The sequence below is a fragment of the Larimichthys crocea genome, chromosome XII, assembly GCF_000972845.2.
Source record: "Larimichthys crocea isolate SSNF chromosome XII, L_crocea_2.0, whole genome shotgun sequence".
NCBI classification, from domain to species: Eukaryota; Metazoa; Chordata; class Actinopteri; family Sciaenidae; genus Larimichthys; species Larimichthys crocea.
In genome coordinates, this window is record NC_040022.1 from 13692349 (window position 1) to 13707543 (window position 15195).

At 40.4% G+C, this 15195-nt stretch overlaps 1 protein-coding gene across 8 annotated transcripts in view; it reads right to left on the minus strand.

Annotated features, from left to right (window-relative positions):
- Nucleotides 1-15195, minus strand: part of rbfox1 (RNA binding fox-1 homolog 1) — a 60314-nt gene that overhangs the window by 9227 nt on the left and 35892 nt on the right. For all 8 annotated transcript variants that reach the window (XR_003463403.1, XR_003463402.1, XM_027285866.1 and 5 more), the window contains one exon: nt 7949-8013. Coding sequence is in view for 6 of the 8 variants with exons in the window: in XM_027285866.1 (XP_027141667.1) it covers nt 7949-8013 (65 nt within the window). In the remaining 2 variants the exon portion in view is untranslated. The remainder of the gene's footprint in view (nt 1-7948; nt 8014-15195) is intronic.

The window sequence follows — 15195 nt, forward strand, 5'->3', positions numbered from 1 at the left end:
AGCATCTCATGACTGATGATTAAAATTGTTCACAATTGGTAGCAGCATCTCACTTGGCATCACAATAATAAATATCATTTGGTTCATCTTCCTGTTTTATCTGATGACGGTTTAGCCTCTGGCGGAAAAAGACGATGGTGTCTGGGCTTCCTGTGTAGCCAGTGGATATTCAGAAAATGGATGTCTGGGGCAAGACTTCCACCTCGATATGTGAGACAGACACATTTCTGGTCATCTCTGTAAACAGATATCTGCAAGCTAATAAAAAGGTTAATTGTCCAATGGGTTCCAAGATTACACTTTGGCCAACGTGTTCTGCCTCCACATGGACTGCAAGCTAAGCATCAAATCAGACTGCTCAATACTACTCGGACCACAGACAGAAACCAGAACACTTCTGGTGCCAGAATCTTTCCCCCTTGCCTACAGATTCTGCATTCATATGCAGATATCTGTTCATAGAGATTATGATTAAACAGTCTGGGAACAAGTTAAATAAAATTAGAAAGAGATGGCGTTCAGAAGATAGAAGAAGAAAAACAAACCACAAAGCCTCATAAAAACAAACTAAATATATAAACAGAGAACAGAGAATCAATGAGTTTTCTATATTTAGAAAGAACTCGACAGCAGCAGTGTTCATTACAAGTGAGCAGCCATGCTGTGGCCAACCAGTCCACCCCCCTTCCTCCCCTCCATGTCCTAGCCCAGCATGATAAAGGCCAATCAGGGGCCAGGGCCTGTGCCCATAATTGAGCTGATTTGCATAGCGGCCCAGTGGTTGAAGCGATTAGAAGTTAATCCCGATTAGTTTTGGACATTGCTATTCACCATGCAGCCCCCTCAACACCCACACTCAGCCCAGCACTGCATTTGACCTATCTTATCTCGCAGCGCAGAGCCCTAACCCATCATCAGTGTGTGTGTGTGTGTGTGTGTGTGTGTGTGTGTAAGTGAGAGAGAGGGAGAGAGAGAGACAGAGAGAGAGAGAGTCTGTAGTAAGCTGCAAATACCACACAAATTCAAATGCAATTTGAGTCAAATGCATTTTTAAAATGACCCTGAGGTGAAAAGATAAACATGGAAAAAACATTTTCAACTGCTCTACAAAATGGTTGGGGGCTCACAGACACACAAGGTTTTCCTAAGAACTGCAGTCTGATGATGTAAAACTGTGGTTTGCTATGTCTTTATAATAATCTGTGTCTTGTGTTGTAAGAAGATGTCTCATGTCTGTGTGTTTTGTGAGAAGCTGTGCAGTTGTGCTTTGAGATAAATGCTAACATCAGTTGACAGTCATAGGAAACTGGGACAAAAACCAAAGAACTGACATGAAGATGTTAGATAAAAAGTTAAGGCATTGACAACATTATAATCTTATGATATGTTATGATAATTCATAGGAACATAAATGTCTCATGTTTCATCATCATGTAATCCATACATTAGTTGGATAGTAGAAGCACAAATCTCAGCCTCATGGTGGTGCTAGAAGAAAAGTCAGGGAATCACCAAAATTATTAGAATTCAGACTCAGACTACACAGTTTTATTCCCGATTCACCCCTCACAACAATTAGACATTAAATCTGGTCTGGGATCTACCAACATTGTGCCCCGATTATGTGGGCCAACCTCTAAACGTACAACTATGCATCAAGCCTGAGGCTACAGCTGACCTCACAAACCTCACTAAGCAGTTAGACCAGATGCTTCACAGCAAACATTTCAACAGCCATCAAAATCTCTACAGAGTTCATCTTTAAACGTGTGTCCAGTTTGTTTCATGTGTTAGAGTTACAATGTGCTGGAAAGATTCAGACTTCGCCAGTAAACCAACTAATTCCAACAAATTCTACTAAACCACACTGTGCCACACCCAGCACTAGTTCCAGAAAATCACCATACTGAACCACCATGATTCTACAGTAACCCAGAACGGAAAAACCAAACACAGGACCTTATTCATTTTCTTTTTCCATGTTTTGCACTAGTTTCTGCTACATGATTGGAAGGAGAGGATGAGGTGAGGGGTATTCAGTTGATTGTAATCTCCCGTTATACCGCTAACTTGTACACACTGGACCTTTAAACACAGAGTTACAATATCAATCTTCTCACCTCACGCTCACAGAAAAAGTGAATACGTTCAGATTGTGTTCCTGAAATGTTTAAATAGTTCTGGAGACGCAGATGGAGTCAAGGGACATTGAACAGGGATAAACCAGCCACTGTTTCATGTCTCTGTCTCTCTTTCTTTATGCAAATGTATTCTCTCCACTAGATAAAGAAGTGTTAAGATATCTATCAGGTACCTTCCAACGATAGGATTCACAACACTGCCAACACCTGTGTCGAGTGGCACAAAGGTAACATTCTGGGTCACAAAGCCTGAAATTCAGTTATGATGGCCAAATAAATTAGAAAAGGTCAACATGGAGGTAGTACTTTCTGGAAAAATTCTGGAAAAGTTCCTACTCTGGTAAAGGGCCAAAAAGTGTGTGCTTGTCCATGTGCATGTGCGTAGTAATTTGTGAACGCTCATGATGTGCTTGCATGAGCATATCTGCATGAGTGACTGCATTGCATTTGTACTGGTTTGCATGCCAGACTGGGTCTGGTCAGGCCTTGTGAAAGCAGCTGTTGGTGCTTCCCATCTGTGACCCTTGTGGCATGAACATGACCCACATGGTGTCAGAGTGGCCCTGCACAGATGGGCACATCAAGACTATATAGGTACCCAAGCAAGCCCTCAATGCCACACCAGACCTCCACACAGTCCTCCTGTAAGCCTTTGCTGAGGGTGTTTAAAGGTCCAGTGTGTCGGATTTAGGGGGCTTGGAGGCAGAGTTGGAATATAATATTCATAAATAAGAAGATAGCTTTTTTAAATTGCATTTCATGGCCACCATAGGTTCTCCTTCATGCTAGGAAGGAGAGGGTGATGCAATCAGCAGCTACACCACTAGATGCCACATGATCTTACACAATAGACCAGAGCTTCTTCTCTCAAACTGAATAGAGCTAGAAGAGAATAAAGCTCTGTGGAGTCGAGGGGAACTTCAGATTTGGTGAGCGAATCCTTTCATGTTACATACTTGATCCATTACCTAAATGACATGGATTAATTTTTGACAAAGCCAAGCAGCACTGATGTGGTTGGGTGTGGTCAGAGGTGAGCTCTGTTGCACCTGTCACCACACCTGAGGGTGCTGTCAGGGTGTGATGACCCAACCTGGACTGTCTTCTACAAGACTACTTGAGGTGACCAAAACAAAGATTTTTCTGAGTTTACTTAAAGCTCCAAGAAGCTCACCCAACAACTCCCCTATTGTATTTCACCCAGTACCAGCCTACAGGTCAAACAGTATTCAAATATCCAAATGAGACAACAGCCAACTGTACATCCATCCACAACAGTGGGTTTATACAATATATGTTAAGAAATATGGAGCCCAGTTTACTCTCATTGTACTTTGGATGTATGCAGGAATTATTCTTGACTCATTATTATATGAACAATTACTGTTTATATATTACTGTGAATTAAAATTAAGTGCATCATTAGCATTAGCAGGTCTCTCATCATTCGCTGTTAATTTGATCTATAACATGATAATGCTGACCTCAGACAGAGACAGTGAGCTAAAATGAGTCTAGTTTTATAGAAAGCATGGTCATGAATTTGCATTGTTAGTATTGTACTGTTCCATGCTTTATGTGTAGTTTATTGCAGCCAGTGGCGTGGTCGGCTGTTAGAATGATGTAGACACATACAGTATGTGTGCACACACATATGCAGCACCCTATGTGGAAATGTGTTTCTGTGTGCATGAAATGCATGTTTTGTAATCAAAGGAAATGGCACATTATGGATTTTCATATGATGACCATACATACATAACTCAACTGTGCCAATATGCATCAAGGCTTACAGCGACTACTCACATGTTCGGGAAATGTTTCTCTAGCATACCTCATGTCACCTACATGGACGTCCTTGAGTGTGTGACTTAAAGACGAGGAGGACCACTGCTTTCACCTCTTTTTCTTTTGTCTATGTTTTCTGCTTTGTGCTGAATAAAAGTACTCAGGCGGTGGAATAAATCTCCTCCACTTCTAATCTTGGCTCTTCCTTTATTCTTTCTTGGCAAATACAGCCAGTGTCATCATTCATAAGCATGATAGCTTATTTTCAAGTAAAACCAGTGTGTACCTACTTTGTCTGCTAAAATATAAGCTGCTCTATTGTCTAGAGCCACAGCCCTTCACATTGGAACTAGATGGATAGTATTTCTGCCATAAAAGATTGTTAATACAAACCCAGTACAAAAAAAAAAAGAAAGAAAATGGGGAAAGTGAGGCACAGGATGAATAATGAATCAAAAAGGACAGACATCTGCAAATTCCATGCAATTATAAACTAAAATTACACTCCAGTGCTTACTAATTTAACACAAATTATTCATTGTGTTATGAATATATTGCATCTATTATTAATAAAATGGCGAGGGGCATAAGGGAGATAAAACACTCTCAAATATGATTTCAGCCCTAGAAACCGCTATTTCAACTCCAAACCTGTTTTTCAGTGTTCATGGGGAATATTTCCACTAATTAATCAGATCCATGACTCTGTATCATTTACTGTACATGGTGAAGTCTTAAGGGAAGGAAGTCTCAGGACACTTGAACAGCTGTAACCTTCAGTGCAATCCAATATAATGGGCCTGTAATACACTTGGTAAGGCTTCTAATGTTATGTTTTTGTTGAGGCTTTCTCAGGGAGGTATTGATTCAGAGATTCAACTCCATTGTCTCCATGACTTTTGAGCCTGTAGGCCTACATTGTGGTGCTGTTGCTATGGATACTGTTGTTCTACTAAATGTATGGGGTGAGTGTCGGGTAGGGAGATGATGTAAATGAAAATGAACCTGTGTTATCCTGAACACTAAATAAGTAGTGTTAGTAATCTGTCACCAGAAATAAAAACAGAACGTTGATATCTGCTGAAGGATTTTACTTCTTACCACAATGTGTGACTGCATTGCAGTCAAGGTTCAGGAAAGATTGTGCTTCTACATGTAAATGAACCTCTGTTACATTCAGGCCCAAACAAAAATGGTACCTGTGGTGACGTATGTCCAGCAATGACTGGTTTGTTAAAGATGAAGTGGGGGAGCAGCCGTAGACAGTGTTTGTGTAATTACTAAACTCAGGTTCACACTTGGTTAAGAAGGGTTGTGATTTAAAAAAAACAAAAACATTTTGACTGTCCTTTTGAATTCAGTCCAACAGTCACTAAATGAAGCCAGTACATCGTGGATTAAATGACACTTTGATTTGCTTGTCTGTAAATCAGATTATGTTCATTTTGATCTTCATGCACTGACTTATGTTATCCTTTGTGCTTATTTGATTGACTGGCTTTTATTTATTTAAATAGATTCCTTTTATGGCCCTAACTTTTTAACTTTTTTCACCTGTTAAACATGTTGATTTATAAACAGATGGACAGACGGACGGACGGACAGACAGACAGACAGATGGACAGACAGACAGAAAGACGGACAGAATGACAGACAGAAAGGCCATGTGACATGTCTGTAAAAAAGGGAAGGGGAGATAACACTTTACATAATGTTTCATGATGCATGATATTATGACTGGCTGTAAAATTTCTCCATCTCCCTTTTCCCAAACTTTAAACTCCTGTCTCAGCCTGAGGAATCATTTCCTGTTTAGATGTTGCATAGCAACTGAAACAGCAGAAATCGTGAGGCACAGGAACTATATTTCACGACATTTAAAACAGAACTGCATGATCAAAATAAGTTCAAATGATTGATGGATTAAGCAGAGCTTTTGGATCAAACGTTTATCAGCATGCACAAGTCACACATATAGCCTTCGCTACTTAGCACTGCCCCTTGTTAGCAGGACATATAAAATCCACACAGCTCAATAAAATGCACAACAACAGCACAAAATAATGATGCAAGAAAACTGCAATGAAACCCAACAACAAGCAGCAAATCATGTATGTATGCAGAGGTGTCAAAAGTATTCACATTCATTACCCAAGTAGAAGTATAGATACTAGGGTTTAAAAAGACTTCTGTAGAAGTTGAAGTATCAACTCAAGCTTTTTACTCAAGTAGAAGTGTAAAAGTACTGGCTTCAAAAGTACTTAAAGTATAAAAGTAAAAGTAATGTAAAGGCATTAGGCATACTGTAAAGCCATCAAATGTTATAGGCCCCGCGCCTCAGTGGCCTGTAGTGCTCTACACAACATCTCCCCAGAAAACATCAACATCAAACCCATAATGACTATAATGTTATATTAAAATGTTAATATTGAAACATTCGGGATGCACTAGGCTACCTGTTTCAGCTTCATATATGCCTAATGAAAATGAATGCATTTTAGTATAATGCAAATACATTAAAGAACCATACTGTATATTTGTGCTACTGAGCATTAACATGTGTTTCATGGAGCGAAAGATATGATGACTAGTTATATGACTATAAGTAAATAAGTAAATAAATATTGTAATGGTATACATGCTATGCTATGTATAACAGCACTATACAGTATAGTGCTGTCAAAATTAATGATTAATCCAAGTGATTCATCAAAAATAATAATAATAATTCTCATAAAAAACAACAACTCAGATTTCTCTTGAGTTCTCTTAAGTCTATGCTACGAACATTTTCGCACTCGGCTACATAAATTCTCATTGCTTGCGTGTGACATGTTTTGTAATGTGCAGAGGCGATGCATCACGTACAAACCGATAGTGTTTCAGAGTGGTATATGTTTATACTTCTCATCCAATCACAATCAAATTCACTCTATTGTGGAAGTGTTTTGTGAAAGATGGTACAGGAAATGTTACTTTACACGTGCTAAATAAGATGTACAGCCCCACTGCTCTCATAACCATGTTCTCTAATGCAGACTGACCCACACAGTTCGACAGCAGGATGCTTTAAAGAGCTGTTCTGTTCACACTTTTCTTTAATCATGCCAAGCTTGTCTCAAGTTTTTGTCATCATCATTATTATTAATTATTATTATTAGTATTGTTTCCAGCGAGCCTCTTATCAATGAACAGAAAAATACATCAAACAAACAGCAGCAGGATTAAATAACAATCAGAGCAGCTTTTGCAGCCTTGTGACAGTTTCAGTGTGATGGTGAGCTCTCAGCTTTCTGTCATCACTACATACTGTTGATAATCTAAGAAGCTCCGAAGCTTTACATCTGTTATATATGTTAGAATACGAGATTTCAGCATTGAGGTACAATCAGGCTGCATTCATGATTTTTTACCATCAAACTAACCAAATAACTTGTTATTGATTATCATTATAAAGTCTCAGGGCGTCTCACGTGTTGACTAAACTTTAACTGAATCTCAAAATGACGTCATAGCTATGTGAGGAGTCCATGCTCGCTGAGCAGCTAAACTTTAGTGCCGATGCTCAGTGTTTAGAACCTGCCCTGTCATTGGTCAGGCGTGCACACACTGTAAACGATACCATTGGCTGTAGAGTGTGACAATCTGCCAATAAAAATCAGCCATCAGCCAACACTGTTTTTGTTCTCCTCCATCTATGTTGATCTCATAAGTTGCCTCTGTGAAGACTGAATGATGGAAATCGAGTAACGAGGTTGTTTTAAAAATGTAAGGAGTAGAAAGTACAGATAATTGCATGAAAATGTAAGAAGTAGAAGTAAAAATACACAAAAATTCTACTTAAGTAAGGTAACGAAGTATTTGTACTTCATTACTTGACACCTCTGTATGTATGTATGTTTGTAACACACACACCTCTTGCTCTGCAGTTAAATTTCCTTGTGAATTGTCCCACAGTCACTAAATGTGGTGCATGTTTGTATGAACAGTCTTGAACATGATGAAAGTTTAGATCTTACCTGTCACTGTATGCAGCAGCTGTGGCAGCAGTAGGCTGGGCATATCTGTAGGCAGCGTAACCACCCTACAAACACACACACACACACACACACACACGGAGGTAAAATTGTGAATTCGCCATCATGAATATTGTACTATATGTCAGATAATGACACAATGAGACAGACCAACAAAATAAAATATGTTTGTCTAACGTGTGAGAAACATCTTTTTAATACAGCTTTTACAAAAACACACACCATATGTAAGCAGACCCACAATCACAGCTCAATACACACATTTTTTTATGAGGCAAAAAATCTGTAGACCCATTTTTTGGGATCTTTATATCAGGGCTGCAATCATCACGGCTGTAGCGAAGAATTTTTAAATACTAAGATCATGAGTCCCACATGCCCAAAAATCATAACAAGGTCTACAAAATCATTCATTTATTTTTTTAGCAATTATGTTGTCTTAAAGTATCCTCACAAAAATAGTACATGTATATTTATTATTTAATTATAGTTCACATATGAACATGTTCTAATGTGTGAAAAATGTGATAAACCACCTGTGTTTTTTTTCTGAGGTATAAAACATTCAGCCTAAAATAGTCGAGTTAGCCTCTAAGCTACCAACTGAGTGTGCACATTTTACTGTAGAATGTAACTCTAATTGTTAAAGCCCCCAAATTCCCAGGAAGAGACCGAAGACATGACCTCAGTGTTTTCAGTGGTGGCTATAGCTGTGGTGAAAGCAGCCAATTAGCTGCCTGAATTCTGTAAATGAACCCGTGCCTCATGTTGAGCTGCTGAGCTCTGCAGGTCAGTCTGATAATAAGAAAATAAAGGAGGACGATGTCGGCGGCTGGTGTGTCAGTGTGTGTCAAATTATAGCTGAGGGCTGTGAAGAAAAGGAGGAAGACTAAAGGATGTAAAATAATAATCCAGCAGACCAAATGAAGAGCACAAAGGCACCGAGTGGGTGGAAACTCCGGTCCAGTCTAATTCAATCTGTGTAAATCTGGCGAGTCCATCAGAAGCTGTGTGATGATTCAACTCTCTGACAGTGTTACTTTGTTTTTCTGCTGCTGTTCAATCTCCGGAGGCTGGAGGTGAAAACATGGCTGCAGACAAACTGTGGTTGTGGCTGGCAGTGAAATCAGCTGCTGGCAAAGCTGACAAGCCACAGGCTTTCATGCAATTATTGTTTGATTCACTGTCCACACACACACACACACACACACACACACACACACACACACACACACACACGCACACACGCACACACACACACAGCTTTAAACCTGCTAACGTACACATTCGTGCACCTCTGGATCTGTGATGGTCATTGTATTCATTTAAAGGTTTCATTTTTTTTATAAACTGAGCACATGAAGCTTTTTTTTGTTAAGATTTAAAATTATTAAGAACAACATAATACTTAATTGCACCTTAAAATGTAAAAGGAATAAGGAAATAAGTGTGAGTGAGGACTATCCATGTGTTTCTGTGGTTTATACATTATTAATCATATTATTTTGTTTTTATTATTATAACATCTATCCATCATTTTCCATAACTGCTTATTTTTATCTGGGTTGGGCTGGAGCCTATCCCAGCTGACACTGGGCCAAAGACAGGGTCCGCCCTGGACAAGTCCCCATTTAGTCACAGCTGACATAGAGACAAGCAACTTTTCACACCTACAGTTCATTTAGATTCTATAATACAGCCCCTATTGTTATAACACACACAGTATTATTATATCATATACAGTATTATTGACACTTTTCTGACACTATCATACTAATTTAAAACATGTATATTTTAGAATTGAGAAGTAGATGGGATGCTGCAATGTTTTGCACGTTTGGGTTTGTTTTATTATTAGAATTTTTATAATAGAATGGTTGAAGGAAATGAAATATTTATTCATTGTTTATTTTAAAGGACCTGCGTTGCTTCAAATGATCTGCACGTGTTACATGCGTCAGTTATGTGTGTATGGATTTGTCACCGATACATTAATAAATTACTAAAATCCTTTTCAGAAGTAATATTTGCTTTATGACATGTATGTGGGACCAGCTGTGAACTAATTATTTGTTGTCTCCAATTATTGATGTGAATATGTGTTTGTGAAGCGCTCTGTGCAAGTCTTATCGATGCCACTCTTCCTGTCGTGTATGTGGGGAGCTCGCTGTAGTCGTGTTTGTCAGCACTATGTCACACTGTAGTGCTGACATAGTGCGGCATACTGCATGACAGCGTTGTTTAGTGTCAGCATCACGGTGTCATCTAATATACTCAGTGAATCCTGCACTGTCTCCAGACCTGCCAGATCACTTCCTTCCTCTACACATCACAAGTTCCAACTAAAACACACCGACTCACATAGATGTATGAGGGGCCGTCAGGGACATTATTCAGAAATACCTCTCACACACACTACTGAAATATTACGCTCTTACACACACTAGTGAAACGCTCTTACACAGACTACTGAAATGCTCTCACACACACTACTGAAATGCTCTCACACACACTACTGAGATTTCAGTATAACCGGAAGGCATTTCAGTGTAACCGGAAGGCATTTCACTTAAACCGGTAGGCATTTCACTTAAACCGGAAGGCGGGTTGTAAGAGGGAGCGCAGCATCGTTGGGTTGCAGCTGTCGCGCCAGGAGGAGCTTTCCAGTTGACTTACAGAAGCTGCCGCGCTACTCAACAACATTTTGTCATCAGCGGAGACAATTCGAACATTATCAAATGCAACAGCGAGCAGGCAACAGTGCCACGCCCCCTTGAGTGCCGACACCGTGGAGAGCCGGCTTACGGCGCTTTTCCCGTCTCGCGGCCGCAATGACGCGGCGCAACACCCAGCTGTTGGCCCGGTTGTCCTGGTTGTCCATGTCCCGAAGCTCTGCTGAGCTTGGTAACGCGGCACGGAGCTCCTGACCGGCCAACAGCTGGGTGTTTCGCCGCGCCATTGCGGCCGCGAGACGGGAAAAGCGCCGTAAGCCGGCTCTCCACGTGTCGGCACTCAAGGGGGCGTGGCACTGTTGCCTGCTCGCTGTTGCATTAGATAATGTTCGAATTGTCTCCGCTGATGACAAAATGTTGTTGAGTAGCGCGGCAGCTTCTGTAAGTCCACTGGAAAGCTCCTCCTGGCGCGACATCTGCAAGCCAACGATGCTGCGCCCCTCTTACAACCCGCCTTCCGGTTTAAGTGAAATGCTTCCGGTTTAAGTGAAATGCCTTCCGGTTACACTGAAATGCCTTCCGGTTATACTGAAATCTCAGTAGTGTGTGTGAGAGCGTTTCACTAGTGTGTGTGAGAGCGTTTCACTAGGTGTTGTGTAAGAGCGTAATATTTCCGATTAGTGTGTGTGAGAGCATTTCACTAGTGTGTGTGAGAGCGTTTCACTAGTGTGTGTAAGAGCGTAATATTTCAGTAGTGTGTGTGAGAGCATTTCAGTAGTGTGTGTGAGAGCATTTCACTAGTGTGTGTAAGAGCGTTTCACTAGTGTGTGTAAGAGCGTAATATTTCAGTAGTGTGTGTGAGAGCATTTCACTAGTGTGTGTAAGAGCGTTTCACTAGTGTGTGTAAGAGCGTAATATTTCAGTAGTGTGTGTGAGAGGTATTTCTGAATAATGTCCCTGACGGCCCCTCATATAGATGCATGCATACACACACACACACACAAACACACAGACACACACAACATGCCAGAAGCAGTGATCACACGCACCAGTTCCATGTTTGACCAAATGACAGCATACATATAAATAATCAATATCTCTGATATGAAGGGTGTGACTTCATGATGAACCCACAGAACTATCACCACCTCCTTCTCTCTGTTTAACCTCTTTTAGCTCAGAGGCAACACATGTACTCTTTCCTGCTCTCCTAACTTTGTTTCCAGCAGCAGCAGGAGCTATATCCAGTGTCAAAGTTCTGATAAACCCTCAGCACACGACCTGCTCAGCACTAAACAGCACACAGACACAGGTAGACAGAAGCTAGTAAACACAGAAAAGCAGCTAAAGAGGCAGATCTTTTTCTCAGGAGTTGGTGCAGACCCAAACACCCACAGGCTTCATGTAATGAAGCATGTTTTGTTGCTCTCAAGTGGGCAGAAAAACAGCTTAATGCAGCTTAAATAATAAGCTTTAAGTTGAACAGTACATGTTAGTATTGCAAAGCTAGCTGTCCCATTTGTTTCAGAGGACTTATTTTGACATTTTTACTGGTGCGCGTGGTGCGTGCAGCGGCCTCGACAGCTCAATACACTGCAACTGGACAAAAACAAGCAAATGAATAAAACATTACAAACACATTCACTATGTTGACAACACACACAGTATGCGACATGCAGAAACATACTGCCAAAAATCAAAGAAACAAGTCAGACACGTCAGAGGTTAAAGACGAGCATGCACCAATGACTGAAACATGGCAATGATCTTTGTATGTTATCTTTTTCAAAGGGAGTATGAGGAGAGTTTGTTAGTTGTGGTTTGCAAATACAACATTCAAAGGTGGGCCCTCCCCCCAGCGCAACAACATTATGAGTTCTTCTTTAATAAATGCTACGCCCTCACACTGTGCACGCTCTTATTGTCTGGGGGCAACACACCGCCCAGAAGCGCCCCAAACACAGCGAAGAGCAGACACCACCACACACTTTACCAAGATTGATGATTGAGAGGGATTATTTTTATACGAGTCAAAACATTATTCTTTATTATTTCTGCTCTGCCTTTAAGTATTTTTAAATCATTAGTGTGGAGAGATCGCAGAGGCAGACAGGCGAAGGAGGAAAGCGAGGGGTGTGGGAATAGAACGTGAGTCATGGCCTTTTCATAGTCAGAGTCACCATGGCACTTTATCGCACAGTCCAGTACGAGCACTGTGATCTGCTTATTTATGATATTATGAATAAACCTGTATTCAATACTATTGGAAATACTGGTCATACACATAACATTAGTCTTTTACTCATTATGGGCCTGTTCACCAGTTCTAAGCAGAAGTGTGGACTCAAGTCGAGTCATGAACATGAAACCTGACAAAATTAAAAAGATGGTGATTCTGCTTTAATAATAATAGTGACTCATGACTTCGCTCGAGCTGTAGCCTCTTTATTGACTTTATTTTGTCCAAAAATGTTAAAAAATGTTCTTTCTGCTCTCCATCTTCCTGACCTCAGATTCAGTTGTAATGCATCGAGAGCAGCCAAACACGTTGCACGATCTGAAGGGAGAGGTGCACGATTACAGCATGCTGTGGTTGACTAAAAGCAGAAGGCAACATGCAAAAAAAAGAAAAAGTAAAATCTATTTCAGAAAGGAAAATAACTAATTGTGTCGCAGGAATAAAATACTGCACAGAAGCAAGGTTCATGATTGTACTTTTAAATACTGTAAAGTTGATTTGTTATGAATTCTTAAAAGCATTGATGACTTTTGTAAATGTACCAACTGTTCTCTGACTCTGGAACATGCTGACATGTTTATGACTTGACTTGGTGCTTCTTTGTCTTGACTTGAGGGTTATTGTACTGTAACGTGTGTAAACAATGACGTTATCTCTCTTTTGGTTTACAATGTGTGCTGAAAACTTGTAGCATTCATGTACTTTCTTATGTTTTCTTATGTGCAGTATGTTTCTTTCTATCTCTGTGGTTTTAGACTGGTGAATGTGTTTTGATTAATGTGCTTTCAGACATTGCAGTGCACCATGCTCTCTATCTATCTATATATTTATCTCTTTTATTTCCACCACTTGTGTTTTGTTGCTGACTTTCAGGCTTGTTTTACTCTTTTTTTTATGAATATATAAGCGCTTATATTCCAGCTGGGTAGTCTTTTCTGTTTTCACTGACAGCAGGCAGACTGTCGGCTGTAAATGGCACATGGATGCCAACCCCTACTTTAATTTATCATAAAACAAAAGCCATTTTTCTCTCTTCCAGGCTCAGTGACAACTCCAGCGCTTCTCACATCATTTCACCTTCCACCCTTCCACGCTCTCTGACTGAAACAGTGTGTCTGTCCTGACATGAGCAATGTATTATTACCACTATAAACTGTGGAGGCGAGTAAGTGATACTTAGTGCGTGTGATGATGGGCCGTGGCAGGAAGATGAACAGGTTGGCCTGTGTTAGACACTAGCCACTGTGGACTGTCACTCCTGACTGAGTGACTAATGGCAACCCTACAGCTTTGCGTGTGTGTGTGCAGATTGTGTTTGGAAAGGAGACTTATAGTTGGTGTGTGTGTGCATACGGTCAAGGTCTGGCCACTCACACACACACACACACACACACACAACCTCACATGAAGAAAGCTCCAATCCATCACATTTTCTGATTCATTGACGGATGGTAAGGCTGAGTAGGTGAGTAGGACACCTCTTCCTGTCAATCTATCCATCTTCAGTGACTTTCAGCATTGTCAGTGACTAGGGTTAGGGTTAGGCCCATACTCATGCTGATGACATTTCTTGATAGAGTAGAACCTTAAATAGAACTCACTATTCAAATAAATTCAAAAACCTGTAGCTACCATGAACAAATTAAGACATGTTCCTACAAACAAACAATGATAGAGAGCAGCAGACATTACGTGTTTTATAATAACTCAGAGGGTAAATTAATTGTAACATAACACCGATTCCACCACTAAAGCAATAAAGTCGTGTCAAATTAGTTTTTACAGGGGTCGGGCAGGGATACCTGCATTGAAATTAGCCATGAACAAGACTAGACTTATACCGTGTCGGTTACATGGCTGTAAGCTACCATCGATGATACTTGACCTTTGCAGAAGTGTGTGGGAAGTTGTGCTTCACTAACGGTAGTTAAACAATGATCATGTAAGATTCATGGATGAGGATGCTTCGAGACTGCATTCACCAGGGAGAAATATTCAGAAATAAAGGCCTATCTCCAATGTAAGCCTGTTTCAAATAACGGCCCTGGCCACTATTAGAGATTTGATGTTATTTGCTCTCTTTTAATCCAAAAGCGTAAACGTCTCTGGTATGACTGAGCTTTTTTTTTTATGTCTCATCTAATCTGCTATTTGAATTGACTGAACACTTCCAAAGTACCGCTTTTTTAATAAACATAAACACAGCATCAGGGGCTGTGGAGCCCTTTGCTAATGAATATTAAATGTTCTGATTGCAGCATGGCAGTCAATCCCTGTGGCAGGGGCACGGAGGCTAATGGGGAGGCATCGAGGTCGAA